This window comes from Poromitra crassiceps, assembly GCF_964638095.1.
Source record: "Poromitra crassiceps genome assembly, chromosome: 8".
Classification (NCBI taxonomy): Eukaryota; Metazoa; Chordata; class Actinopteri; order Beryciformes; family Melamphaidae; genus Poromitra; species Poromitra crassiceps.
Genome location: NC_139629.1, coordinates 26102050 through 26129549, shown reverse-complemented (window position 1 = coordinate 26129549; position 27500 = coordinate 26102050). Strand labels below are relative to the sequence as shown.

The window sequence follows — 27500 nt, the reverse complement described above, 5'->3', positions numbered from 1 at the left end:
CTTATGGCGCAATTGGCGTTATGAGAAACGCCACAGTTAGTTACACTAACTGTTTTATTGTGACATTTCAGAATCCAGCGGCATGTCGTGCGCCACCTTCAACTACAACCTCTACGTCAGCTGCAGAGATAGAATGGACAGTGTGCACGACGGATGATGAGGAATCAGGCCCGTCTGTCACCCCACCACCACCTCCTGTCACCCCACCACCACCTCCTGTCACCCCACCACCACCTCCACAAGCCACACAAACAAGCAGAGAGGTATGTATAGGTGGGTTTCCATCCACCTGTTTAATGCACATTTGAAATGGGAAACTGTCATATAACCATCATGCTTCAAAGAAACGGAAAAAAAAGAAGATGCGCATTTTCAATTTGCGCATAAAAAAAACCTGAGTGGAAACGCTGCAAAATCCCCGTTTTCAGTCTTGAGGTAGGTGGAAAAGTTGGTCCATCGATAAAAGGAAAATGCTATAAGTAAGTGTAGTGGAAACAGATTAAACGAATCGGTAACCAAACGGTTCAAAAACCATGCAATTTTTAATGGAAGAAGACTGCGGGATAACGGGTGACTTACATCTAGAATTGACATTTTATTCACGCACGTGGATTATATGTATATATATACAGTATATATATATATATGTTAGGGCTGTGAATCTTCACTGGCCTCACGATTCGATTATCGATGCATCTCGATGCATCTTAAATCGATGCATCACTTTTTTGATTTATTTTTTCTCACTGTGTGGCTACTTTTAAAATAAAAGTGCATTTGGAATTGCATTGTATTATGATCCATAATTAAAATAAACAACTGCATGTACTTACATTATATTTTATTTGATTATAAAAAAAAAAGAGAATAATAATAATCGATTTTTGACATTTGTGAATCGATGCAGAATCGTGCACGTCCGCATCGCGATGCATCTTATAATCGATTATTGTTGACACCCCTAATATGCTGAATTGGGCATATATTGAAATATTGTATAGCAAACATGACACTCTATGGTATTTGTTTGAACAGAACACTGGTGGACCTGACACATTACCTCCATCCTCTGCATCCTCCACACTGAGGACGCACACAGTGGGGCCTTCTACAGCACCAGCAGTGAAGATCCTTCCAACTGATCAAGGACAATCTGTAAGTACTAGTATACAAATACAAATTGACAAAATATAATATTTTTCCAAGATGTTATACAATATGCCAGTTATACTCACAATGGTAGTAGTGTAAGGAATAATATGAATATAATGGCCATTTTACAATTAAAAAATAAATCTCCCTCTCTCTCTCTCTCTCACTCACTCACTCATAGACATCATGCCCAGGTACACCTTTGGGACTTGGCGGTAGTTTCATTGAAGTCAAAATTGAAGACGAAAGTTCCCAGGCAGATACCACTATGTCCTACACATCATCAGCAGAAGAAGAAGAGGGAAGTGGTGAAGAGGAAAGTGGCGAAGACTGGCATGAGAAGAAGTTTATTGTCTACGAGTCCAGCCTGATGTCCCTGTTCAAATTCTGTCAGATGTGCGGCAAGCCCATTTCATCCAAGACTGTTCTTCACTCTGGGACCCAGGTCAAGGTAAAGTGGGAGTGCCTTGCAGGACATTCTGGTACATGGACTTCATCACCTGAAGGGAGGGGAATGCTAGAGGTGAACCAATGGCATTCAGAATATTTGAAGTTTAAGGACATTTTCCCAATAGAGACCAGGGCCCGGATCCGAGCACACTTGACCCCAAAGTCCAGGAGCTGGTTGCACAAAACAAAATCCTGAAGCCCCAAAATGGTGAAAAACACAAAAATGGACTAAGGGCGTTTTCACACCTACTTCGTTTGGTTCAGTTGAATCATAGATATTATATTACTATAGATGGGTCACCGCAGGCTCCGCCAATTCTAACAAATGGTAGCAGCAAGTCTCTTAAATGGGCGTGGTCAACCATTGACTCAAACCTGCCGAAAGTCTCCCATGTAGGCGTGTCCGTGGAAAACCATTGGCAAAACCCATGTGACAAAATGACAGGAAGCACTGGCGTAAGGATCGGTGTTGCAATGCACCGGGGCCCAGAGCTGTCAAGGTCATCTGGCTGCCGGCCAATGATGTTTGCCCTCAGGGTTGTGTGTCGGTCGAGCAATTGTGATGTCATCAGTGTATGATGTCATCAGTGATGACACTCAAGCATTTTGAGGGTTGTCAGTCAGCTTCAGCTGCCTGGCAAAAAGGTCAGAATTGAATTCTAATCCCAGAGCGAGAGATAATAAAGTCAGAATTCTGAGATTAAAGTCAGAATTGATGTAATCATTGATGATGTCACATTTCTGATGCTAATATTTTAGTATCTTTGTGGCTAGTTCCATGTTCAGTGTCAGTTTTGTCTCCAGTTGGTTGTCTTGACTGTTGAATGTAGCTGCATCATGTGACAAAGTAATTTCCTGCAAAGGATCAATAAAGTATCTATCTGACTCAGAGACTTTTACATCAAAATAAGAATAATGTTGTAACACTCAAACCTTCATGTTTTCCTCCTCCTGCTATGTTGTCTCAAAATGTCGTCTGAGACCTACATTTCCTGGGTCTGCATACGTTTTATTTCATGGCACTGATGGCAGTGACCCTGGACACAAGTCACTATCTGTATACCAAATTAGTCATGGGGAGAGATAGTCTCGCTGGCCAGCCTCCTCTCCCTTCCGTCCGAGGAGTCTGGCACCGCAGGTCTCCATAGTGGGATTGCGATGGGCGGCGCTTAGCGGCAGTGTCCTTGGAAAATAGTTTCAAACAATCCAACTTGCCGTTTTCAGCGTGTAGCAACGAGCTAGCGTGTAGGTTTCTGCCGTTAGCTTGCTAGCTAGTTAGCGTTGTTTTCCCTGAGGCGGCAGGGGACTGTTTACAGCACACAGGGAGGAGGGAGCGGAAGCCACTCTGACATGGTCGGAGCCAATGACAGAGCTTCTTAAGCGGGGAGCGGAAATCCGGCAGCGTCTGAAACCGACGCCTCCAAGGGGAGAGCAGAGTAGAGCATGGGAGGGTTTATCCCAGTTATGGAGACCTGCGGCGCCAGACTCCTCGGACGGAAGGAAGAGGAGGCTGGCCAGCGAGACTATGGGGAGAGTGAAGTGGTGAACACTAACAGGCCAACCGACGGATGACCTGCAGTACAAAAGATGTTAGTAACTAGTTATTACACATGGCTCTAAACATAAACAGCTGGTTGTTCTTTCATGCCGTTTGTATCTTTACATGCAGAACTGCAAATGTCACTGTTAATGATCTGAAAATATGATCAACGGAGAGGAAATATGCCATATATTCAATGGGCAGCCCTAAATACAATCCAACTTCATTCAGTCTACCACTTTTAAAAAAATCAGTGTGCACTTAATATTTTAATATACATGAGACACACATGAGACACATAGTAATGTTTGAAAGGTATTTTTTTTAGGTCAGTGGTACTGGGGAGGTAACTTGGAGGCAAATTGATGAAATCTTTTTTGGGATTTATTTTTAATATTTCATTCTGCATCTGGATATTGCAAATTTGAAGGTAACGCAGTACATTAGAGTTCATAAATTAGAAAACCAAAGTATACAATTCTTCTGTGAACACAACTGGGACACCTAGCTGATCGCATGCAGACCAAGAGTAACTACTTTGTTGCAGACCACCAACCAGCATGTGATTCCCACTCCGCCTGCCACTCGTGTTGGGAACGCCACAAGGCGCTCCACAGGCGCTACCCAGCTGCTGTGGAGCACAGCCACTGGATCAGAGTAATACTTCCACATCAAGATCATCATGGAAGCAGCCTGCAGTATGGAAAACACAATGTTGACCACCCATTTCATTTGAGCCTGTTGCGCTGTTCGCGACTTCACATGTGTTTTCAGAGTGTCTGCCATCTTGTTGATTTTACGCTCCAGTCTGGCATATCTAGCAAACTCATCCATGATGTTAATAGAAGAGTGCTCCTTCTTCATCTCCTGGATCTCAGCCCTCATCTCACTTTCCTGCTCTGCATCCTTCTGAACCAACGTCGACAGGAACCAGGATATGGTTGGTAGGAGTGTTTTCATGAGATGGCACAGAAAGACCGAGCCCAGCACAAGGAACAAAGCGCATCCGCTCGCCATGTTTGTTTTGCTTACTGATGCTAATGCTATACCAACTATTGATGTCATAGACAATGTGACATCATTAGTAATGTCATAGACTGAATTGTGATGTCATCAGTGAGGTTATAAATCACTGATGATGTCAAGAAATTTGTTTTACAGTCCACAAAGAGCACCAGTGCATCCAAGCAGGCCCACCAGAGGTGTGTGCAGTGTGCACTATTTTAGTAGGAACCCTATGCTCAGACATCATTTCACTGATGACATCACAATTGCTCGAGTGACATCACTGATGACATCATCAGTGGGTATGATATCCCTCGATGATTGTCATAATCATAGGCTATGTATGATCTACCACATCATTTACTGTGAGGGCAGCAGTATACAGTATAGTAGACAGTAGGTGTGCTTCCCCTATGCCAACAGCAGATGGTAGTGTTGCTTAAAGAATGGCCGTGCTGTATTTTCCCTCTAAAAACACAGTAATGTTGGCCACGGATGTGTCTTGCAAAAAGGGCACTTAACCTTCAGAGGGCAAAAGGGCTGAGATTTTATTTTAAATGCTTTTTAAAACTGATATCGGCCAGACTGTGTGTGTTTGTGAGGGAGAGAGACAGACACACACACACATACACACACGTCTCTTTTATATCTGAGATGGGTTGCCTTGAATAAACCAGCTCCCTGTTGAAAGAGATGTGCAGGGAGTGACAGCAAGTCAGGAACCAGCTGATAAGTCTTCACAAGAAATACTTGATTCTCTGAAATACAGTCGATTTGAGATGAAAGGGGAGAGCCGGTGTGACTTCATAAACAAATGAGAAGCTGGTTGAGATGATTATAGCCTCTATGGTTGAAAAGATTATAGCCTCTATGGTTGAAAAGATTATAGCCTCTATGGCATCTCAATAGTTTTGTTGGTGTTTGTGTTTCTCAAACTTGAGACCTATGGTGTGTGACATCAGACCTACAGATAGACCCCAGGTGGTGTCCAAGCACCTTCCCTTTTGCCCTCTGAAGGATAAGTGCTCTTTTTGCAACACACGTCCGTGGCCAGCAGCATTACTGTGTTTCAGAGGCTCTGTGTGAAATACAATTTAAAAACTATTAAAAAGAGCACATTTTAACCATAATTGTTATGTTGCGTTTTGTTTCAACTTGTCTTATAATGCTTGTCTTATAATGCTTGTCTTATAATGCTTATAATGAAAAAAGAAAAGCATTTGTTGTAATGGTTTAATGGGGCACATACAGTCAAATAGCACATTTTAATCTTCTCGGTTAACCGATCAATAGTTGGCTAATGAGGGTCGGTTGTCGGTCAAGAACAAATTTAATTTTCGACATCTACATATTTTCTACAGTAACAAGAGAGAAGCACGGAACAGGAAGCAAATCATGCACACATCTTTTATTTCTGCCCAGTGTTGAGAACCTTTTGGGGGACAGTTCAGGAAAAGCTCATAGATATCTTCCACTTAAAGAAGCCGCTACAACCACTCAAAATAATATTAGGTATCATACCACTAGAGATAGAGATCGAAGGAGATAAGTACCTATATACAATAATTCATATAGCAGCACTAAAACAAATTACACGGAACTGGCTGGAAACTAAACCACCAACTATTAATAAATGGAAAAACTAACAGTTGAAGAGATTAAAAAAATGGAAGAAATCACATACAAATTGAGGAATAGAGAAGATGAATTTGAAAGAAACTGGAGTGGGTGGCCCCTGGAAATAGGAGTGGAAAATTAAAACAAAACGTTGCTCATTTCGGGTCTGGAGGCGGCTGGATTCCTCCACCCGTTCGCACTGGGCCTGTGGGCACGACCAGTATCCAGAGGTTTTCTCTGGGTGCTGGTCGCGCTTGGAGACCAGGTGTGGATTAAAGGTGATTAGGGTAATGAGTGCTGCAGGTTCCCCCCCCCCTCCCCCCCGCCCCTATATTTACTTTGGTGTGTGTGTGTGTGTGTGTGTGTGTGTGTGTGTGTGTGTGTGTGTGTGTGTGTGTGTGTGTGTGTGTGTGTGTGTGTGTGTGTGTTGGTAATTAAATGCTTATTTCTTTTTTATGTTATTTTCCCCCTTTTTTTTATTTTTATTTTTTTTTATTTTATAGTTTCTCTTTCTTTCTTCACATTTTTGGTGATGTACACAAAATATATACAAATTATAAATGTCGCAGGATGAATGGAACAATGAAAACATGTTGAATGTCAATGATATACCTGCAATAAAGTATTAAAAAAAAAAAAAAAAAAGAGAGAAGCACACAAGACACACTGGATGTAGATGTCTTTATTTGCATATAGATGCCAGGTGTGAACTGACGTACTTTACTCAGGTCAGATCTCCCAAGAGCCGACTTTGGCCAGTTTAAGACCAGGTCTGAACGGCCTCTCAGACAGATCTGTTATATTTTCTCTTTCTACTTCAAACTGTCTGATTCCCTGCCTCTCCCTGTCTCACCAGGCCAGCTAATCCAGTAAAAGCTCACAACAGGTGGTCGTATTTAGAAGCTATTACACTCTCCATTTCTGTCAATCTATCCATCCCTTCCTCCCTCTGTCTCTCTATCTCTATCTCACAGTGCCAGGCAGCCAGGCAGCTGATTGATCCTGGTCCCAAACAGGTTTCAGAACATTTACAATGGATTTCTCTCTTCCCTCCACATCTTTCTCCGTAATCATCGGTGCTTTTCTCTGCCTTCCACCGTTTCCTCCGTCTCACAGCACCAGCCCCATGAATACGATCACAACAGGTCGTCCTGTTGAAAACGTGCTTCTACTCCGGCCAAATCCGTCCGCTCATCATCGCGACACCATGCCAGATAATTAACGAAGGCCTTGCTTTTTCTACATTTTCTGTCCGTTTACTGTCGGCTGCTTCTCCATCAGCAGAGAGATGGCTGCATCATTCTTACAAAATGAGCCCTTTGTTTGTTTGCCCTTGAAGGCTATCATCTCATCAGATCACCTCGCATTTAGAGACGCTATTCTCCCACATCTGCTGGACTCATTTAAACACCATCATATTAGCAATGAGACACAACCCACACTCCCACCCCATTCACGCACACGCACACACCTACACACAAACACACACACATGCATTCACAGATTTGAAATATTTATTTATGTCCACATAAATGCAAGTATGCAAAGAACATAAACAGTAATAGTGCAGTCAAATGCTGGGAGTCAGTCAGTTACAAGAGTGCCCAGACGGCAACCACAATAACGCATACACATAAGAAACACACAGGATGATAATAACATGGCAGGTTGATATATACAGTTATACTGTAATGCAAGAGAGCGGTCAGTATCCACTTCATGAGTACAAAAAGCAGCGCCGCCTCCATATTGAGCGGCTGCCGATAATAGTAGATATTGAACAATATCTCGCTAACTGCTTGGCCCTTCTCTTTTGGGAGACCAGCCATCTGAAGGCCTCTCACAACCAGCTTATGGACATGACCCTAGGCTACCAAATATGAAAACTAGAAGTTTACACCTGTAGCCCAGCTGTGAAATGGTCTGTTCTAGCTGTTGGTATTTCATCATCTTGGTTAGAAAGGCCTCCTCCAGGCTGTGGTCAAAGGTACATCCAACCTCTAGAACAAACCTGTGATGGCAAAATTGCTGAAATGCTCTGACGATGCATCAATAATGAGATACCCGTTTCAAGTGTATTTAGGAGGATTTATTCTATATAAACATCTGTGCACAGAGGTCTCTTTCCAAACACGTTGTCATAAGAGCCACGAATCATAGTTACAACTCATATATATTTTGTGATGCCATGTCTGTTTGTTTGCTCGACTTTGTTCCAGACAGTGGGTTATTCGCGCTGGAAATGTACTTCCATATTATCACCAGAAAAGCGCCACTGATTCGCCAGATACTGTACACACCTACTGTCTGGATAGGCCAAGCACAAAGATCAACAGATAGGACCGCCAAAGAGAAACAATGCACCGGGACATACCAAACAGTTTGGACAGGAGGGGTGTAAATGAAGCAACTCGGTAGTTGTTGAAGTCCGAAAAGCAAACATTACACACACAAAAAAAGTTTATATATTTTTATCGAATCAAAATTGTATACCCCTCCCCAGGGCCGGCCCTAGCCATCTGGGGGCCCTAAGCAGGATATAGATTAGGGGCCCCCTCCCAGGGGCGGGGGTTTGGGGGCATCCGCGCTGGAAGTACTTTTAAGTAGGGGGTGGTGTAAGGAGGGGACTCTCGGTGCTGCCCGCCAGGGCAGCGCCAACGAAAATTTGATGTTTTTTGGACTTTTAGCCATATTTAGAGGAATATTTAAAACAAACAAACGTGACAATGATGACGCTCGTTTGTAGCCCTATCAGTGTCAAGCAAGCGTATAGAACCCAGCAGCCATAGGGGTTGCCAGGTCAGTTAAACCAGGCCAGGGGTTCCCAACCTTTTTTGTGCCAAGGACCGGTAGATACATGCAGGACCGGTTGTCAATTGTAATGGTTTTAGTTACATATATATTTACTCACCAGGTGGCGACAAAAGGTAAATAACAGCCTTTTGTGTTGTACTGTATGTAGCCTACAGTATTTATGTTTTTGTTTAAACTACAAACATAAATAAACGTCAACCTATGTTTTAACTACCACACACAGCCTATAATATTATAGCCTATGTTTATAAAAAAAAAAAAAAAAAAAAAAAAAATTTGAGGGGGCCCCTGGCAAATCCCGGGGCTCTAGGCAGCCGCTTAGTTCGCATATAGGGCGGGCCGGCCCTGCCCCTCCCCTTGACTCAAATTAAAGAGTGTACCCTCCCTCAGCCTAAATTTAAAACAAAATGACCCTCCCCTATTTTCCTCCAGTGGACCCTTCCCTAAATAACGAACGGTCTCTTAGCGAATGTGAAGGATACAACATACATGCCCTCTTAAGTCAAACGAGTGTGATTTATTGTGTGACAAGCAAACTTATTTCACCATCAGAGTTTTACGCATGTGTGAAAACGGCTCTTGTGATCTAGGCTGATGAGACACCTGTATTTCTACATTACAATCTTGCTTGAGGAGTTCTTGCGCAGCTATTTCTATTCCAGTTGTAATAAAACAACAGGTGCGCCCCACACTTTACCAGCCCACCACCATGACTGCAGAAAACACAATCGCAGCAGTCATGTGATTCCACCTCTTCCTTTATACCTCGATATATATCCTTTGTGTCAGCACAACAGAAATTCAGTTGCTGACATCAGTGCACTTTGCCACAAGCGTTGTGGGAATGATATGATCCTAAACACACCCAGGCACAGGAAAGAGGAGTTTCCCGTCAGTTGCGCAGAGATAGTAAAATAAGCACTAAGTCAACTCATCTAAGCAGTATGCAAAAGAGGCCGAGCTGGTTGGTTGGAAAGCGCCCTGCACATGACAGAGAGCCGCAACCTGTTTGTGTGTGTAGACAGAGTGCCTCTGCATGACTCGATGTCTTTTGAAGATCTGTATGTCAATACATGACTTGGCACCGCGATCCTCCTCCACTACTGCGCTGGGCCATCAGGAGTCAGCTCGTCAAATTCTTTCTTTATTGGGTATAACATTTACTTAATAAAGTTATTGTGGTGCCAGCTACATCTCTGCATCTTAGGTGCAACATGTCACCTCCCACAGTCCAGTGCCAACCTGGAAACAAAAGGGATGGAAGGATATATCAATTATTTATTTGTCATATTCTTTTCATTTTGACATCTTTGTTGCTAAGAATGTTTCTAATTGATGTGGTGTTTCTGAAATGCATTTCGCAGACATCACCTGTCAATCAAATGGCTGTTCAGAGCCATTGAAGAGAGAGTCGCGCCAACAGAAGTCCAAAATGCTTGATCGTCACATGACTCACATAGAGCTGAGGCTAACGGTGAATTGACCTTTTTCACATGAGCCATTTTGTGTCTAAAAGGCAGGAAGTAACACAGGTGCAAGCAAAACATCCACGAGGGTTTGCAACTTCCAATCCATTGAAGTGTTCCAGTGCCGGTGTCGGTGCAAAAATTGTTCGGCTCCAATTTCAGCTCGGGCAGGCATTTGATTGGCTGTACGTCGGGCACGTGGTGGGATTAACGTGGGCAAAATGGCCGACAGCTTTAGATTAGCTAACAAGATAACGCTAAGCTACTGATGTTATCAAACATGATAGACATAAAAAATATGAATCGTGGTTATGTCCTAAGTTGAACTGTTTTGACCCTTCTCTATTCTGTCTTCCTCTTGCTGTCTCTGTCCAGTGAGAAGCTGTCATCTCTTCCAACTCCTGTTCAGTCTCAGTCTGGACGTGAGGGAGAACGGAGATGATGTCATCAGTGATGTCGTCCTTCCTGGCTGAGGTTAGTTCAGTGATGATGTCATCAGTGATGATGTCATCAGTCATGTCATGTTCCAGACCAGGAGGGCCTAACTCCCAGGGGGGTCTAACTCCCACAGGTCCACTAGTGCAGGGGTCCCCAACCTTTTTTGCACTGCGGACCGGTTTAATACTGACACAGCACGTATTTTCCTTGCATGAACTTTAATCCGCGCAAATTATTTCATGCTATTTATAGATCCTGACATTTCACAACGCTATGAGGAGCGATTTGGGTAGATGAACTTACTGTTTCTGCTGCCGTCGGTGCGATCGCTGCAGTCCACTCCAAATTAACTTCCATGCTGTATTATAATCCAGTCCAGCACTTTGCCCATGTAGCCATACTAGGCTAAGTAACGCTATAGGTTTAAGTTTAGATTGAGTCTGGATTCAGTGGATTGACCTCATCGTATGGGAAAATAATACGAGCGCGTCTTCTCTTCCAACGTGTCTTCAGTGGAGACTCCTGTTTGACGTTCTGGTGACATCATTGACCATATAAGGAGAGACATATCCCATTGATGTTGAGGCATGGCTATTTGTTTACAACTGCCATGGGTCCTTGCGAACAATAGGGGGCTAACATGTGCATGACGATTTCTTTTTCATGGTGGACCGGGCTCGCGGCCCCGGTGGTTGGGGACCACTGCACTATTGTATAGAATTGGGGATGTCACCAGTGATGTCACTTGAGCAATTGTTGATGTCACCAGTGATGATGTCACTCGTGTAATCTTACTACTATAATAGGGAGGCGTTCTGAGCATGCTCACTTGAGAAATGTCATCAGTGATGAGACAGAGGAAGTTGGGTGATTGCTCGTTAAACACACTTTTCTCCAGCCATGTCTTTCCCCGGCCAGTCTCACCTGCAGGCATGGGGCCATGTGAGGGCTTGAAGGGATGGAGGTGGCGTTGTGACGCTGGAGCGTTCAGTGCTGCGGTGGTAGTAGTGCTGCTCCTGCAGCTCAGCCTGGCCCAGTCCTCCCCTCCCCATGCTGCCTGTCCAGCAGCTGTGGCCTTGCAGAGGCTCCCCCAGCCACAGTACCAGAACAACACACCGGTGGATACTGGAGCGGGCTTCATGGCCGTCCTGGTCCAGTCCATCCTCAACACGGTCCAGCCTAACCGCTTCCCTCTGGAAGCGGTTAGGCTAATAATCATGAGATTATTTGACCTTGTGCAGTTGGATCTGTCACCAGTCATCAAAGAAGCCCTGCGCTATCAGATCGGTTTCTTGGTGTGCGCAGCCATAGGTGTCCTGTACATTGTTCTGATGCCCATAGTTGGTTTCTTCCTGGTGTGCCGTCGCGGCTGTGGTCGGCAGATGTACCAGGAGCAGAGATCCGGCATCCGCTGCTGTGCATTCATCACCACACTCATAATACTTGCAGGAAACATCTGTATGTTCAAAAGTAACGAGGCTCTCAGAGTGAGTGTGGACCAGAGTGCAGTGGAGCTCAACATTAATTTAGACAATCTACAAACCTACCTCACTGCTGTGCAACAGCGATTTACCATTTTTGGAATTAGTGTGGTGAATGAGTTCAACCAGTCGGCACATAAGGTTATCCAAAACCTAAATGCAATTGGCCCCACGCTGGGTACAGCGATCCAGGAACGCATTAATGAGACCCTGCATCCAGTCCTGTACTCACTTAAAGTTCTGTTCCGAGAGACCAACAGAACTGGTGATCTCCTGACAGAGCTGCGCTCAACACTGGTACGACTGCAGGCCCTCCAGGATGAAGTCCGTGCCATTAATAAGCAGACCATCAACGTTGCTGATCTATGGCCAAATGAGCTCTCACACATCCCCGGTCTGGTTGAGTTGCAGTCCGTAGTGGACAAAGTCACCAATTTCGAACCCCAAATCCAGGTGGTGGAGCGTAAATTCGACGACATCCCCAATAGAGTTACCAAGGAGGCCAAGCCCTTAGTTCAGCGTATGGATAAGCAAGTGAAGGAGATACTGAATGAGTTACAAGGGCGGGTCTCCCAGATGATCGAAGGTCTCTCTGATCTCACCAGCGTGTCAGACAAACTCCAAGAAAGCATCACCTCCATCACTCCACAGGTGAAGAGTGCAGAATATATGAGACGGAAGGTGTCTGTGACCCTGTGCTGCGTGGTGCTGCTGGTGGTGCTGTGCAATGTCCTGGGTCTCCTCCTGGGCCCTCGTGGAGGCACCTTCCTCATGATGGGTGCAGGCCTCAGCTTCCTGGTCTCCTGGTTGTTTATGTTAGTGGTGCTTGTGCTGTTCTTGTTGGGCGGGAATGTTTATAAACTGGTCTGTCAGCCCTGGGCCAACGGAGACCTGCTAAAGTTTATTGATAACGTCATTCATACCCCAGATCTAATTTCAAAGTTTCGTCTTCCAGGTCTAAACCAAACGTTGCATCAGCAGTACTTTTCCAAACTCAATCTCATGAATATTCACAGTGATTGTAGGGAAAACATGTTTCTGTGGTCATCATTAAAAGTGCATGAGTTCATAGACATTGAAAACCTGCTCAGTGTATCTAAATACACAGAGGGGATCTGGCAGAACTTTAAGAATATAAACATCAACATTCGGATCCCCAATGTTAAACAGTTCATCAACTTTTCACCTTCTCCAGCAGACGTTAATTCCATCATACAGCAGATCAACATAATTGATCTCACTCCAATGGCAGATAAACTCGATGACGTAACAAGGATGAGCAGAGGAAATCTGAATCTGAATGCTGAGGCCACAAAGCTGAGGAAGATCCACTTCGACATAACCACAACCATCGCTCCACAGCTCAAAACAACTGTAAACAGTCTTCGATTGACCGCGGGAAATATCAATGCAACAATGGCGGTGGTGTTGAGCAAAGCAAAAGACTTCCTCCAAACAGACATGACACTGATCATCTGGAAAGAAGGCAGAACGTTTTTGGAGCATCAGATGACTTACTTCGAAGCGTGTGCTAACTGGATCAAGATCGCGATCAGGGAGCAGCTCGGCCGCTGTGGGCGCTTGGCGAGAGCTGTGGACTCTGCAAAGATCGTCATCTGCTCACACGTGGTGGAGTCTCTGAATGCCTTCTGGTTCAGTCTGGGCTGGTGTATGATTTTCTTCATCCCCAGCATCATCTTCTCAATCAAACTATTACGGGAACAAGTTTGAAGTCGATCAGATAAACGGTTCTCAAGATAATTTTTTTTGTGTGTTCCCAGTAGGTGGCGCTATGACTATGCGCGTGTCCGAATTGCACAAAATTCAGCACTGCACTCCGTCAGGTCCCCTAAGTGCACTCCCCAGGTTTGAAGTTGATCCAAAGAACAATTCTCAAGATATGCAAAGGACAGACAGAGAGACAGACGTCCTGTCCCGTCCCGACATCACGTGCTGCGTTCCAATCGGCTAGTAGCCTGGCCTCCGGGGGGTTGGAGCATGGGGGGAACGGGCACTGCACTAGTGCTAAAAATATGAAGTCAAGACAAGATGTCATGGCCCCAATAGCTAATCTAAATTCTTATAATGTGTGTGCTCAGTAGCTAATTTAAATTCTTATAATGTGTGTGCTCAGTAGCTAATTTAAATTCTTATAATGTGTGTCCTCAGTAGCTAATTTAAATTCTTATAATGTGTGTCCTCATGGTGATTTTCTCTGCAGAAGACGACCCTCTGCCTCACTTTGGCTGCTCCGGATTTTTTTTTTTTTTTTTTAACATGGCGGCGATCGTTAAAGCAACCTCAAAAAGGCCCTACAGAAAAACATGGGTGACATCATGCTCACTATGTGCATCTGATTTAAAGTTGAAGCATAGGGTCCATGAGATGCTATTTTCAAATCCTGAAATTCTTTCCCCAGCTGGCTGATCTGTGTAGAAACAATGAAACCAAACCAAAACCACGTGGAACCCCAGCCAGGTCGTGGAGAGCTAAACGGATCAATGAGGTCACTCACACATTCACCCAATCAATACGAATAATCTATTCATCAAAGCAGGACAGGTCATTCTTTGGTCATATTGTAATAATTACACTCCTCTGCTCATCACTGTCGCTGTTTCATTCCCTCACTCTGTCTTTATCTCTCTTCACATCTGCGTCTCTGCTCCCACAGAGGCGCGCCTCCCTGTTGATTCATTTCAAAGGGGTTTTATCAGTTGGATATAATTTATGTTACAGAGCTACAACAGAAAAGACAGCAACAGTCTACTGGAAATAAATGGCCAGAAGAAGAAGCCACAACCTTTATTCACTCTCTCAATCAACTCGCTATCGGCGTCTTTAATCTTTACAAGTCAGTCTTGCTATCTGCCCAGTTCTTATGAATCTGTGGAGCAGCACACCCCTCTCTCTCTGTCTCTCGTTCTCTGTGTCAGAGAGCACGTGGATGCCTGTGCGTACGAATGGTCTTAGCCAGAGCCGTGTAGATAGAAGAGTCCCGACATCTCCATTCACTCCAATGGACCAGTCTTTTACTCTCAAGAGTTCCAGGAAGTAAGGTCCTGGATTAAGCAGCACTGTCGAGTTGCAGCAAAATAGACAGTTTGTGTTGTACTCTGAAAGGGTTTTTCCCCCCTTGAATCAAATTGTACATTATCAGCTTTATTTTAGCATGCAAAAGTAGTGCGAGACCCATTCCTGGCTGTTCATTGGCTAATGAGTCTCGCATTTTGGTCCTCCGCTGACGCCACTCTCTCTCTAGAGGACACTAGTCTTAGCTATTGCGAATTCGCTCTTGCTTTCTTTCAGAGGAGGAGAGGTCTGTGGTAGAAAGATGAAAAGAAACCTTCAGCAGACTCCTCAGAGTAAAGACTGTTCAGTGCCACAGGTAGATAAGTAGCGACCAAGTAGGCTACTGGTCATGATTCATTAGAGGGTCCAAACTCTTTACTCTCCAAGTTTCAGAAACTTAATGAAACTCAAACACAACTTCGCACAGCAATGATGTGACCTAACGCTTTGGCAGTTCCCAGGCTGCAGCTAGTGTCTAAAACATTTATTAGTGTCATAAAGATAATGTATTACACACTAAATTATGGGGATGAGCGAGTAGGCTACACCATGGACTCAAGCGCCTGAAGAAATTTGGGCTAAGGAAAGAAATCCTCAGGGACTTCTACAGAGGCACCATTGAAAGCCTGCTGACTGGCGGCTTCACCACCTGGTACGGGAACTGTACCACCATGGACCGCAGGGCGCTACGGAGAGTGAGACGCGCGGCCCAGCACGTAACAGGATGTGAGTTGCCAGATCTGCATGAACTGTATAAACAGCGGTGCCTCAGGAGGTCCCTGAAGATCATCAAAGACATAAACCATCCCCACAACAGCCTGTTCTCCCTGTTACCCTCAGGGAGAAGATACAGGGTTCCGAAAGCACGCACAAATCGCTTGAGGAACAGTTTCTTCCCGCAGGCCACGAGACTCCTTAACATACACAAATAGTGTAGTAGCCGTACTGTACCGTACTGTAGCTGCTACCATTACGTATGTCTAATGTTTAATTGTATGTTTAATAAGGAATATGCTATTTGCACCTGTATGTCAAATACGCCGAATTTAAAACGCTGAGTTTAATTGTATGTTTAATAAGGAATATGCTATTTGCACCTGTATGTCAAATACGCCGAATTTAAAATGTTTAAGCACGTCTAAAGTATGCACACGACATGTGCACCTATGTGCAGTGAATATGCCACTGTCTCTGACTTGTCTTATCACTATACTGCATTATTGCTTGTTGTGTCTCTTGTTGTTTTTGCACTCATATGCCCTGTTATATTTGTACTATGTTGTAAACGGAGTCCACAGCACAAGAATTTCACACGTGATACTTGTACCATGGAGTGACAATAAAAATCTTGAATCTTGAATCTTGAATGATCTGTACAGTAAAGTATCTGTATCTGTTTAGCCCAATAACTCTGTCAACCTTCAATAGCAAATAACTGTGAGGTTCTGTCCTCAATATCAAAGGTTGCAAGGATCCAGGCCAGGGGTGGGCAATTATTTTTCCTGGGGGGCCGAATGAGAATCCCAGATTGTTGCCGGGGGGTGGGGCAAAGAAATATTGTCATGCCCTAACCTCACATTTTATAACTATTAAATTAAAGAAAACATACTTTTTGGACTTATTTTTCCGCATGTATTAGATTGAAAATCACTCCAAACAGACAAATTAGGTCGTCTCCTTTGATTTTTCAAGCTTCATAAGTCAAATGGTGTGGTTTGTCTTAGACCTCCCGGGCCAGGCAGAACCATCATGAAGGTCGGGTCTGATCCAGGGCAGGCCCTCATGTCTCTGATCCCTGAGGTGTGATGCCTACAGTCTCAGATGTGATGTTTGGCAGTGTTCTGGTGCTTGTTTGATAGACAGAAGTCGACTGTGTGCAGTGAGATTTGAGTGCCTTTCAGTCAGTGCTGACTGTAAGTGTAAACCTTAAGCCCAGTTTAGACCAAAGATTCACGGCGAGACGAGTTGAACCTTACAACTACACAAGGCACAAGCAGAGGTTGTACTTCCTATACGCCAGCTCATGCAGGAAGTACAAACTGCCTCAGGAGCTGCTGATCCAGTTCTACACCTCCATCATCCAGTCATGTCCTCTGCAACGTCATCTGCGTCTGGTTTGGCTCAGCCACCAAACACAACAGGCACAGACTGCAACGGACAGTCAGGACTAGTGATGTGACGTTCGCGAACGATCCGAATCTATTGAACGGCTCTTTGCTATGAACGAAGGGAACCGAGTCCTACTTGAGAGCCGTTCATTTGAATGTTGTGCCCGAATTTCACTGCTTGCTGCTCCCCCACCACACACACAGGGTAGACCTCCCTCCCTCTTCTAGCCCGCTGAGCAGGGAGGATAGGTGCACTCGTTAATTGCTACCGGCGCAGGCCGTAACTGACCTGGGTGGGCGGACTCAGCTTAATATCAAAACGGGCTACGCCACGGAGTGCATCTGCCGACTTCCTGGGCAGCGAAGTGTTGCATGAATTGCATTCAAGGAAAGCCAAGTTTATTTACACAACACATTTCATAGAAGTAAATTCACTGACTAAGCAGATGGATATGGTGTCACCTTGTGTCATGTTTACAATGCAGATCATTGACATTAGGTCTGGAAATACTGTATGAGTAATTTAATGCTGCTGCAGTGAAACAGTGGTGGGGCTAAGATCAAATCTGATCCAAATCGTACCATATCATTATCCTAGTGATTTCGCAGATAAACAGTAGGCTAGTGCCCGCCCCCTTAAAAAAAAAAAGAAAAACAGCTATTGTTTATATAGCTATACCAACCTTGAACGGCTCTCGGAAAGGAACGGAGCCATAAGATCCGGCTCCCTTCAAAGAGCCGTAATTCCCATCAGACATGCCCAGACATGCGCTGTCTCCTGCCCTCCTGCCAGACATGCCCTGTCTCCTTGTGCCGCGTCTATGTGCCGACAGGCCGCAGTGCCGACAGGTCGCAATGCCGATAGCCCACAAGCAGAACCAGCTGAGCGAGGCGGCGTGCAGCGTGTCGGTGGAGCTAACCTCTCCCAGCCCCCACGCCAAATTTAACCTCCCCCCATGCCTAAACCTAACCTCCCCCAGACCCTAACCCAAAACCTAACCTCTCCCAGCCCCCACGCCAAACCTAACCTCCCTCCATGCCATGCCTAAACCTAACCTCCCCCAGACCCTAACCCAAAACCTAACCTCTCCCACCCCCACGCCTAAACCTAAGGTCGGCATTGCGGGTGGTCGGCATAGCAGGTGGTCGGCATAGCGGGTGGACCCCCTGTCTCCTGCCCTCCTCCCAGACATGCCCTGTCTCCTGCCCTCCTCCCAGACATGCCCTGTCTCCTGCCCTCCTCCCAGACATGCCCAGACATGCCCTGTCTCCTGCCCTCCTCCCAGACATGCCCAGACATGCCCTGTCTCCTGCCCTCCTCCCAGACATGCCCAGACATGTCCTGTCTCCTGCCCTCCTCCCAGACATGCCCTGTCTCCTGCCCTCCCCCCAGACATGCCCTGTCTCCTGCCCTCCTCCCAGACATGCCCTGTCTCCTGCCCTCCTCCCAGACCCTGTCTCCTGCCCTCCTCCCAGACATGCCCTGTCTCCTGCCCTCCTCCCAGACATGCCCTGTCTCCTGCCCTCCTCCCAGACATGCCCTGTCTCCTGCCCTCCTCCCAGACATGCCCTGTCTCCTGCCCTCCTCCCAGACATGCCCTGTCTCCTGCCCTCCTCCCAGACATGCCCTGTCTCCTGCCCTCCTCCCAGACCCTGTCTCCTGCCCTCCTCCCAGACATGCCCTGTCTCCTGCCCTCCTCCCAGACATGCCCTGTCTCCTGCCCTCCTCCCAGACATGCCCTGTCTCCTGCCCTCCTCCCAGACCCTGTCTCCTGCCCTCCTCCCAGACATGCCCTGTCTCCTGCCCTCCTCCCAGACCCTGTCTCCTGCCCTCCTCCCAGACATGCCCTGTCTCCTGCCCTCCTCCCAGACCCTGTCTCCTGCCCTCCTCCCAGACATGCCCTGTCTCCTGCCCTCCTCCCAGGACTGCAGAGAAAATCATCTGTGCCAAACTGTCCTCCATCCAGGACCTGTGCTCCTCCGGATGAAAAAACGGGCAGGAAAGATCATTGCAGACCCATCTCACCCCGGTCATGATCTGTTCCAACTCCTCCCCTCTGGCAGGCGCTATAGAGCACTGTACGCCAAAACTAACAGACACAAAAACAGTTTCTACCCACAGGCCGTCACTCTGATTAGCACTTACAATGTTTCACTTGAACACTTTTGCAAACACTGGAATCACTTGACTTCACTCTGATCATTTTGGACACCTTGCAACCTTGAACACCCAATGTGCAGTAACCTGTATCACCTACCCCTGTGTATATATGTGATTTTCTCTCCAATTGTACTTCGCCAATTTCCCCCTGCTGCCCCGGTCGCTGCTCCTCCCTCTGCTGATCTGGGGAGAGCCATAGACTAGCACCATGCTTCCTCCGACACATGCGCAGTTGCCAACTGCTTCTTTTCACCTGACAGCGGGGACCTTCACCTGCAGGACGTAGCACGTGGGAGGATCACGCTATTCCCACCAGTTCCGCCCCGAACAGGCGCCCCGACCGAGCAGAGGAGGCGCTACTGCAGTGAAATTGTCGGAATGGAGATCTGTCTCGCCATTGCGAAAGAACCCTAACCCTAACCCTAAACCTAACCTCTCCCACCCCCCATGCCTAAACCTAACCTCCTGCAGAACCTAACCCTAAACCTAACCTCTCCCACCCCTGTAGGCTAAATAACTCAAGATGCTATGTCGGAATGGCGGACCTAATATCTTTCGCAATGGCGAAACCTTTTTTGGAGATAAAAAGGGCCGCCTCTCCGAAAGCATAGAAGTCAATGATCGGAATGCCGACACTTCGGAATGGCGAGAGGACCCCCTCTCGGTCTGCACCACCCAGCTCAGGATGTAGACACTCATCTCAGTCTGCACCACCCAGCTCAGGATGTGGACACTCATCTCAGTCTGCACCACCCAGCTCAGGATGCAGACAAGCAGGACACTCACGTGTGATCTTGCAGTTGAGAAATACTGTGGATTCTGTTTGTGTGTTTTGTTATTTTTGAACTAAATACCAATTGTAACGGAATCCATTTTTGAAGTAATGAACCTTGTACTGTGTAAAGTTGTGATGAGAAACTCATTAAACTCTGCCCCCAGCTACTTTATAACTCACTGTTTCCCTCATTAAACATTCAATGAGGTGCACAGACACACTCGTGCACACTCGTGCATGCGCGCGCACACACACACACACGCACACACACACAGACACACACACACACACACACACACACACTCACACACACACACACACACACACACACACACACACACACACACGTACTGTACACACATAGTTGTGTATTGTCAAACATACATAAATAATCCCCACAAAAACTTATCCACACACAAACATACACGTGTGAAGTCTCATATGCACACAGTTTTAACACGTGTGTGTGTGTGTGTGTGTGTGTGTGTGTGTGTGTGTCTGAAACAGACACAGTAATACATCAGCCTGGTTGCCAGAATAAAGTGTCAGCATTGTATCAGAATCAGAATCAGAATCAGAAAGACTTTAATGATCCCCAGGGGGAAATTGGGACAAGTTACAGTAGCTCGCTCACAGAACACACATAGCATAAATAAACAGTAGTAAATGCGATAGTAAGCAAAATAAGAAGAATAAGAAGAATAAGAACACAACATAGCATAGAATAACAGTAGTAAATGCGATCGAAGCAAAAATAAGTAGAATACGTCTAAAGTAAGCAAAATACGTATAGAGTAAGTATACATTACGTGCCAATTATCTTTATTGCACACTGGACTTATATTAAGTCGGCTTGCCCTATATGTTACACGTGGCTCAGCCAGGCACAGTTAACCTATCGGCTGGCTCAGTCTCAGGGAGACTGAGCGTCTCCGAGGTGCTCTTTTAAGAGAGGCATTAAATAGACCAATGGCCACAGGCAGGAATGATTTCATGTGCCTCTCCGTATTGCATCTAGGTGGAATCAGTCTCTCACTGAACGTACTCCTGTGTTTGACTAGCACGCCGTGGAGTGGGTGCGAGTCATTGCTCATGATGGAGCGTAGCCTGGACAACGTTCTCTTCTCTGACACCGCAGTCAGAGAGCCCAGGTCCAGCCCCACAATGTCCCTGGCCTTACGGATCCGTTTGTTGAGTCTGTTGGCATCCGCTGCCTTCAGCCTGCTGCCCCAGCACACAATAGCATACAGGAAGGCACTAGCCACTACCGACTCATAGAACATCCTCAGCATGGTCCGGCAGACGTTGAAGGACCTCAGCCGTCTCAGAAGGTAGAGACGGCTTTGCCCCTTCTTGTAGAGTGCATCAGAGTTCTTAGCCCAGTCTAGTTTGTTGTCAATGTACACTCCAAGGTACTTGTAATCCTCCACTATGTCAACACTGACCCCGTGGATTGAAACAGGGTCACCGGAGCCTTGACCCTCCTCAGGTCCATATATTCCTGCAATCCACGGATACGTAACATTTCTTAACAAAAATAGGTTGCATATCACGTTTGTAGATGTGTGAATATCAACGTCATAGAGTCTGGCTATTGAAAGTGTTGTTCTGGTGACTGGGATGAATACATACATACAAAAGGGGTAAATATACAAATATAAATGACATGCAAGAGAGACAGACAGACAGAGATGCTCAGACACAAACACGCACACACAGTGTCTCTCACTCACACACACACGCACACACACACACACACACACACACACAGTGTCTCTCACTCACACACACACACACACGCACACACACACACACGGACACACGGACACACACACACACATAGTGTCTCACACACACACACACGCACACGCGCACACGCACACGCACACGCACACGCACACACACACACACACACACACACACACACACACAATAAAGCTGTGACCAGAGCCATTTAGACAGCTTGATACAGATGAAAACACTTATCTATACTCACAGGTTGGATTTATTGTTGTTTTCCAGGATCATTACAGCCCTAAAACTGTTCAACACGTCTGAATGTCTTCAAACGTTCAGAAACCAGTCATAAAAGCTCAATGACGTCATCAAAGAGGAAACGTATTTGTTGTTTACTTCCTGGCATAATAGACACAAGAAAACAGCTGTGTAATCTTCCCTCTTGGAGCAAAACCCAAGAAGATGTGTGGTGTGTGTTTTCACAGAACCTGCAGCAAACGTATGAGCAGACCTGTTGGAAGGAGCAGGAGCCAGTGAACATCCATCAACTTCATCCAGCTGGTTGACTTCAAAACACCCTCGCTACTTCACCACAAATGAACAACCACCAGATAGAACCATGTTTGACAGTCAGTTTTAGTCTAAGTAATCTGTGAGAAAAAATTACCCAACCTTAAACTAATTGCAACAGAAATTTTATTTTTGTTGTTCATCTCTTGAAACCTTCCGATGGGGGGAGAAACTTTTGTTGTGTTTTTTGACTGGCGATGTTGGCAAGAATAAGAGACAACGAAGCAGCGCAAAGAGAGGGAGTATGCTAATTAAGGCAAAGACTATTGAAATATTTTGCTGTAAGGGGATTTTTTTTAATATACCGTATATTTTTTTCCAGATTTTTTTTTTATCCTATTTTTATCCCCTGTTAGTGCTAATTTTAATTTATTTATCCTGGTTGCTGCTCCACCCTCTGCCAATCTGGGGAGAGCCAAAACTGGCTCCATGCTTCCTCCGAGACATGGGCAGTTAGCCAGCCGCTTCTTTTCACCTGACAGGAGAAGCTTCACCGGTAGGACATAGCACGTGGGAGGATCACGCTATTCCAACCAGTTCCCCCTCCCTCCGAACAGGCGCCCCAAACGACAGGAGGCACCACATCAGCAACCAGGATATTGCATGTTTTGGTGAAGGGGTTCCTATATGAAGGAAACCCCCAGGGGGCACGGGGAGAACATGCAAACTCCACACAGAAAGGCCCTTTTGACGACCCCACCCGGGCGGCGGGCACTCGAGGACATGCGGACAGGCACGCACTCCTTCAGCGCTCACAGCGTTCCAGGTGGGAATCGAACCCAGGACCTTCTAGCTGTGAGGCGACAGCGCTTACCACTGCACCACCATGCCCCCCTAAGGGGAATTAAACACTCATTTTAGTTCAGATTTAGCCCCAGTTCTTCTATCCCACCACTCATGCAGATGATCAGCAGAGAAGGAGGTTACTACAACATCATTTCTCCAGAGGGGCTTTCAAAAATGTGTCCAGCAAGGCAACTTAGTGCTTAATTAGGTGTTGTAGTATTTATCAACCCGAGAGGAAAAACACATAGAGATTAATCCAACAGAATCCTGAGGAGTTCAATTCTCTACTGATATGCACTGGCAATATGTATACTTTATGAATGCCTCATGGGACTATTCTAATTAACACATTCACTGCCAGCCATTTTTTTTTTTACTGTAGGTAGCTTCTGCCAAGCCGTTTTTTGAGGATTCTGGCTCATTTTACAAGAGCCGAGGATAATTTTCTGCTTGGACTTTGTGAACACGAAGTTCACAAAAGTACTAATAGAATGTGTGCTTTCTCTGTCTAAAAGAGTTAGTTTGTAGAGTTAGTAGTTATGTAGATATTAGCCGTTGAGTACAGCATGGTTTCAGTGTCTGAGACAGGAAGCTGAGATAATCGCAGTTTTGTGAAATTCAATCAAACAGGCAGAACAGTCACTTTAACCATTTATTTTTGGCATCAGTGAGAGATCAGACATCTGAACAATATAGTTCTGAACACCCTCTCCCTTAAACTCCTCCCTCCGTGGGCGTGTCTGGTGGCGTTTGTCGCCAGTTTCTCCTGCCTGTCTGAGCAGTGAGCAGCCTCCCTCTCTGGCGGCCCCTCGTCGGCGAGTGTGGCGAGTGTGGACTGTGGATGGGACTCAATCGTTTCTTGGATTTTCGGTTGAGAGCTTTGATGAAGCTTTGTGCGATTCTAGGCTTTATGCTGCCCACCCAGTCTATTTTTGGAACCCTCCACCCTTGTGCGCCCGTGTGCAGCAGCGTGAAAGCGTTTTCGCCTACAGTATGAGAATGAGGCTCGTTCGTTTCTGGGTTTTCGGAATGCGTGCGATTCTGGCCTTTCTGCGGGTGTTTCAAAGTGTGTTTCACCCATAATCTATTATGCAAATTTGCAATCCCCCACGCCAGCACCGCTCTCCGCTCTCGGTGTGCTGCTCTGCTGGCGCGGCCGCTCTCGGGCGAGTCTGGTGACTGATGACTGTAAAATCGCCAAGCCATTTCCTTGAGAATGGCTTTCTCCCGCGGCTGTTTTTGGTTGGCTTTCTCTCTGTCGGGAGAGCACTGTCGCCACTTAGTTGGTCGGTAAAATAGATTATACTAATTCAATACTTCCAATATTTTTATAGGAGACGTGGGGGGCATTGATCCACGTAGCACCGTCAAAAAAAATTATTTTTATTTTTTGACGAGTCAACTCGTCATTGGCAGTGAACGGTTGGATTGTGTTTGACGAGTCAACTCGTCATTGGCAGTGAACGTGTTAACATGACTTATAGTACAGCACTGTATGTTTTTTCTCTAACCCACTAAATATTTTCGAAGGAATTCTCTTGATCCTCATAACTTTTTCATACTTACTGAGTTGTTGTCATGCAGTTTCTAGTATCGAATTCGTTTCAGCATTTTGGATTTTTTTTTGTTTCTTTTGAGGTAAGTTGAAATTTGTTCTTATCCACACTGTTTGCAGATATCCTTCTTTTGCCCACCCCAATTTCCCCTGCTCCCTCTGTCATTTTCTGTTATTTACAATGGTCAGTTGGCGTGTTTATTCTAAATTAATAAGTCTTCACATGGACTTTGCCTTCCTGAGTTTGCGTTGTGTTTTATGCATGGCTTGTGTGCCCAAGTTTTTGATGGGATTTCTCTCTCTCTCTCTCTCTCTCTCTCTACCCCTCCCCCCCCCCCTCTCTTTCTTCATCTTCACATTTATGGATGTGTATCTGCATGTTTAAGGAGACCTTCGAATCCACCCACTCCACGGAGTTGACTGCTCTTGTTGGCTGCTCTTGGTCTGGCATCGTCATATGAAAAAGCCTTTTCTCCGGTTTCACCAATGATTGGCCAAACATCATCAATAAACAGCCCAACGGGCGGGACTAAGCCGTTGTCACTGTAAATATGGCTGCAGCGACATGTGTTAATTAATATGCCTGCTTCAAATGGATTAAAAGTACTTTGAAATCTGAACGTCATTTATTCAAAGGGGAGCTGTTGTTATTTTACACCTGCCCGAGTGGAGTAACTAACGTAAGATTTAGGCCCATAATAGCTGGAATTCCCCTGGCAGGGATCCAATCATAGAAACAACTCAAACAGAGGGCAATCTCAGACTGGAAGATGGAAATGAGTGTAACAAGTTAACAATTCAGTCTGATATCAGGCTATTACCACGCATTGATTGTAGGCATTTGTTTTGTTTTGTTGAGCGGTGGAGATGCTTCTATTTATGCAAGTATGTGTGTCCGTCCAGCCACCCGTTATGGCCGGGATGAGCACAGGGTTTGGGTCTGTAGCCTGAATAAGAGAGAGAGAGAGAGCGAGAGAGCGAGGTCAACAGTGACAGGAGAGAGAGAGCAGAGTGGCTCGAGGTCCACACAGTGAGTGGAGAAAGACAGCAGCTCAAAGCACACACACACACACACAAATAATCGCTGTTGAATGACGTTTTGATTTTGTCGTCCGCAGTAAAACCCGGAGCGGACTTTTGGGCTCTCTTTCTGTGAGAGTGCCAAGGTCACGCCCTCTCCTGGGTACGCACACATGTATGCACGCACAGTGCCAGAGAGAGGGGGTGGGGGTGGGGGGAGGGTTGAAGGGTACGACCTGCGCAAACCTGCACTTCCAACATCTGGGTGTGATTTTTTTTACAGACATAAATTGTACCCTATACTCCCTTACTTGCCCTATTTCAACATAGGACTGTGGTTACTCAAACGTCTGCCTGGCGTCTGCAGTCACCTCGCGTATCCACTGCACGCAATTGGAATTTAACGTATTAACTGCACATCATTTGAACGTGGAAAGTCATGTTATTTGTACGCAGATTGAAGAGAAGGGGCTGATCTTGTAGTACACATAAGAACAGACCAGTGCAAACGACCGCTTTTACCCAGCCAAGTCTCACACACACTTGTTTGCTTGTGGCCATCCATCGTTGCCGAAGATAACGTCACTTCCTTGGGGTGATTGGTGGAGTGTTGTGGCTACCGCTGTTGACGGTGACACACACACACACACACACACACACACACACACACACACGTCTTCAGAGACCACGCACCAGACTAACAGCAACCACACAATGAACAGTTATGGGACACAGCATGATGAAAAGCCATCAAGAGAGCTTGCGTGCAATAAAACCATTGAGCACAAAGGCCAAAATGATTGTCCACATGTCAAGTGCATCATAAAAAGAGCAGCGTGCAGCAGCAGCAGAGCACAGGCTGTCAATAAAAACAGCTTGGATTATGAAATGACACAACACTATAAAGCCACGAACAGTAAAAAGACAGATGAGACGATGAAATGAAATCATGTGTTCGAAGTTTATTCTGCTGAAGCTTGACAGACGAGAACCAAACATTCACGGGCCAAGGAGGTGTTTTACGATTACGATTGTTTCCAACCGCCACAATTATCAACGCCCGCTCATTCTTACGAGACCATTTCATGAAATCACACGTGGACCGTAATAATTACCGTATTTCCCCAAATAGTAGCCCGGCAGCAAATTGTGGCCGGGAACCTAATAGCCGCCAGGGGTTTGACCCCATTTTGCTTATTAAACGCCGGTCCGAGTAAACGCCGGGGCCATTATTTGCATTATCTTAAGGTAACACCGAAATTACTGCGTTGCTGACAGCACTTGAAGGCAACACCAGTGTTGCGCAATACATGAAACAGCATGGAGAAACACGTGAAAGAAAACGCTAATCGAGGGAGCTCAACTTACGCTACCAAAAGCAATGCAGGGAAATTGATGGCATGGAAGCATTTCCACGATGTTTGGATTATGTAAAGAGTTCTGTTGACAACGGCTACCGCGGTCTTCACTTGAACTGAAGTCCCAGATGAGTTCAAGAGATAGGGGCTATTGGAAATAGACTCGTCAATGGTAAGACTGAAATTGTGTTATATTTATACCGATTACGTGCGTAATGATTGTGTGTGACTACCCAGCGAGCACAAAACGTTTTTTCAACGTTGATTTTTAGTTGAAATCTGGGTGATATTGGGTTTGAACGTCTAAGACCTAATTTCACCCTCTTTTCAACCGGCTAAAATGCGGTTACAACGTCAACGTGTAAAAAAACACAATTTGGTGCATCATATTGTTA

The 27500-nt window shown here is 45.8% G+C and overlaps 2 protein-coding genes and 1 pseudogene across 3 annotated transcripts in view; 2 read left to right on the top strand and 1 right to left on the bottom strand.

The window, feature by feature from the left end:
- The window catches only part of LOC310781048 (uncharacterized protein), a 3934-nt gene extending 1740 nt beyond the window's left edge, over positions 1-2194 (top strand). Inside the window, exons 2-4 of the mRNA XM_083641583.1 lie at positions 72-263; positions 1036-1155; positions 1334-2194. Coding sequence (XP_083497709.1) covers positions 72-263; positions 1036-1155; positions 1334-1798 — 777 coding nt within the window. The 3' untranslated portion in view covers positions 1799-2194. The remainder of the gene's footprint in view (positions 1-71; positions 264-1035; positions 1156-1333) is intronic.
- A 1452-nt stretch (positions 2195-3646) lies between these two features.
- LOC310780397 (guided entry of tail-anchored proteins factor 1 pseudogene) lies at positions 3647-4159 on the bottom strand (annotated as a pseudogene). The gene has a single exon. The product of its transcript is annotated as a guided entry of tail-anchored proteins factor 1 pseudogene (transcript).
- Positions 4160-11414: 7255 nt separating this feature from the next.
- Positions 11415-13694, top strand: LOC310780598 (prominin-1-A-like; the record flags this gene model as incomplete). Its single annotated transcript, XM_083641136.1, has 1 exon — positions 11415-13694. The coding sequence occupies one exon, from the start codon at positions 11415-11417 to the stop codon at positions 13692-13694; it is 2280 nt and encodes a 759-aa protein (XP_083497262.1).
- Between the last annotated feature and the right edge of the window lie 13806 nt (positions 13695-27500).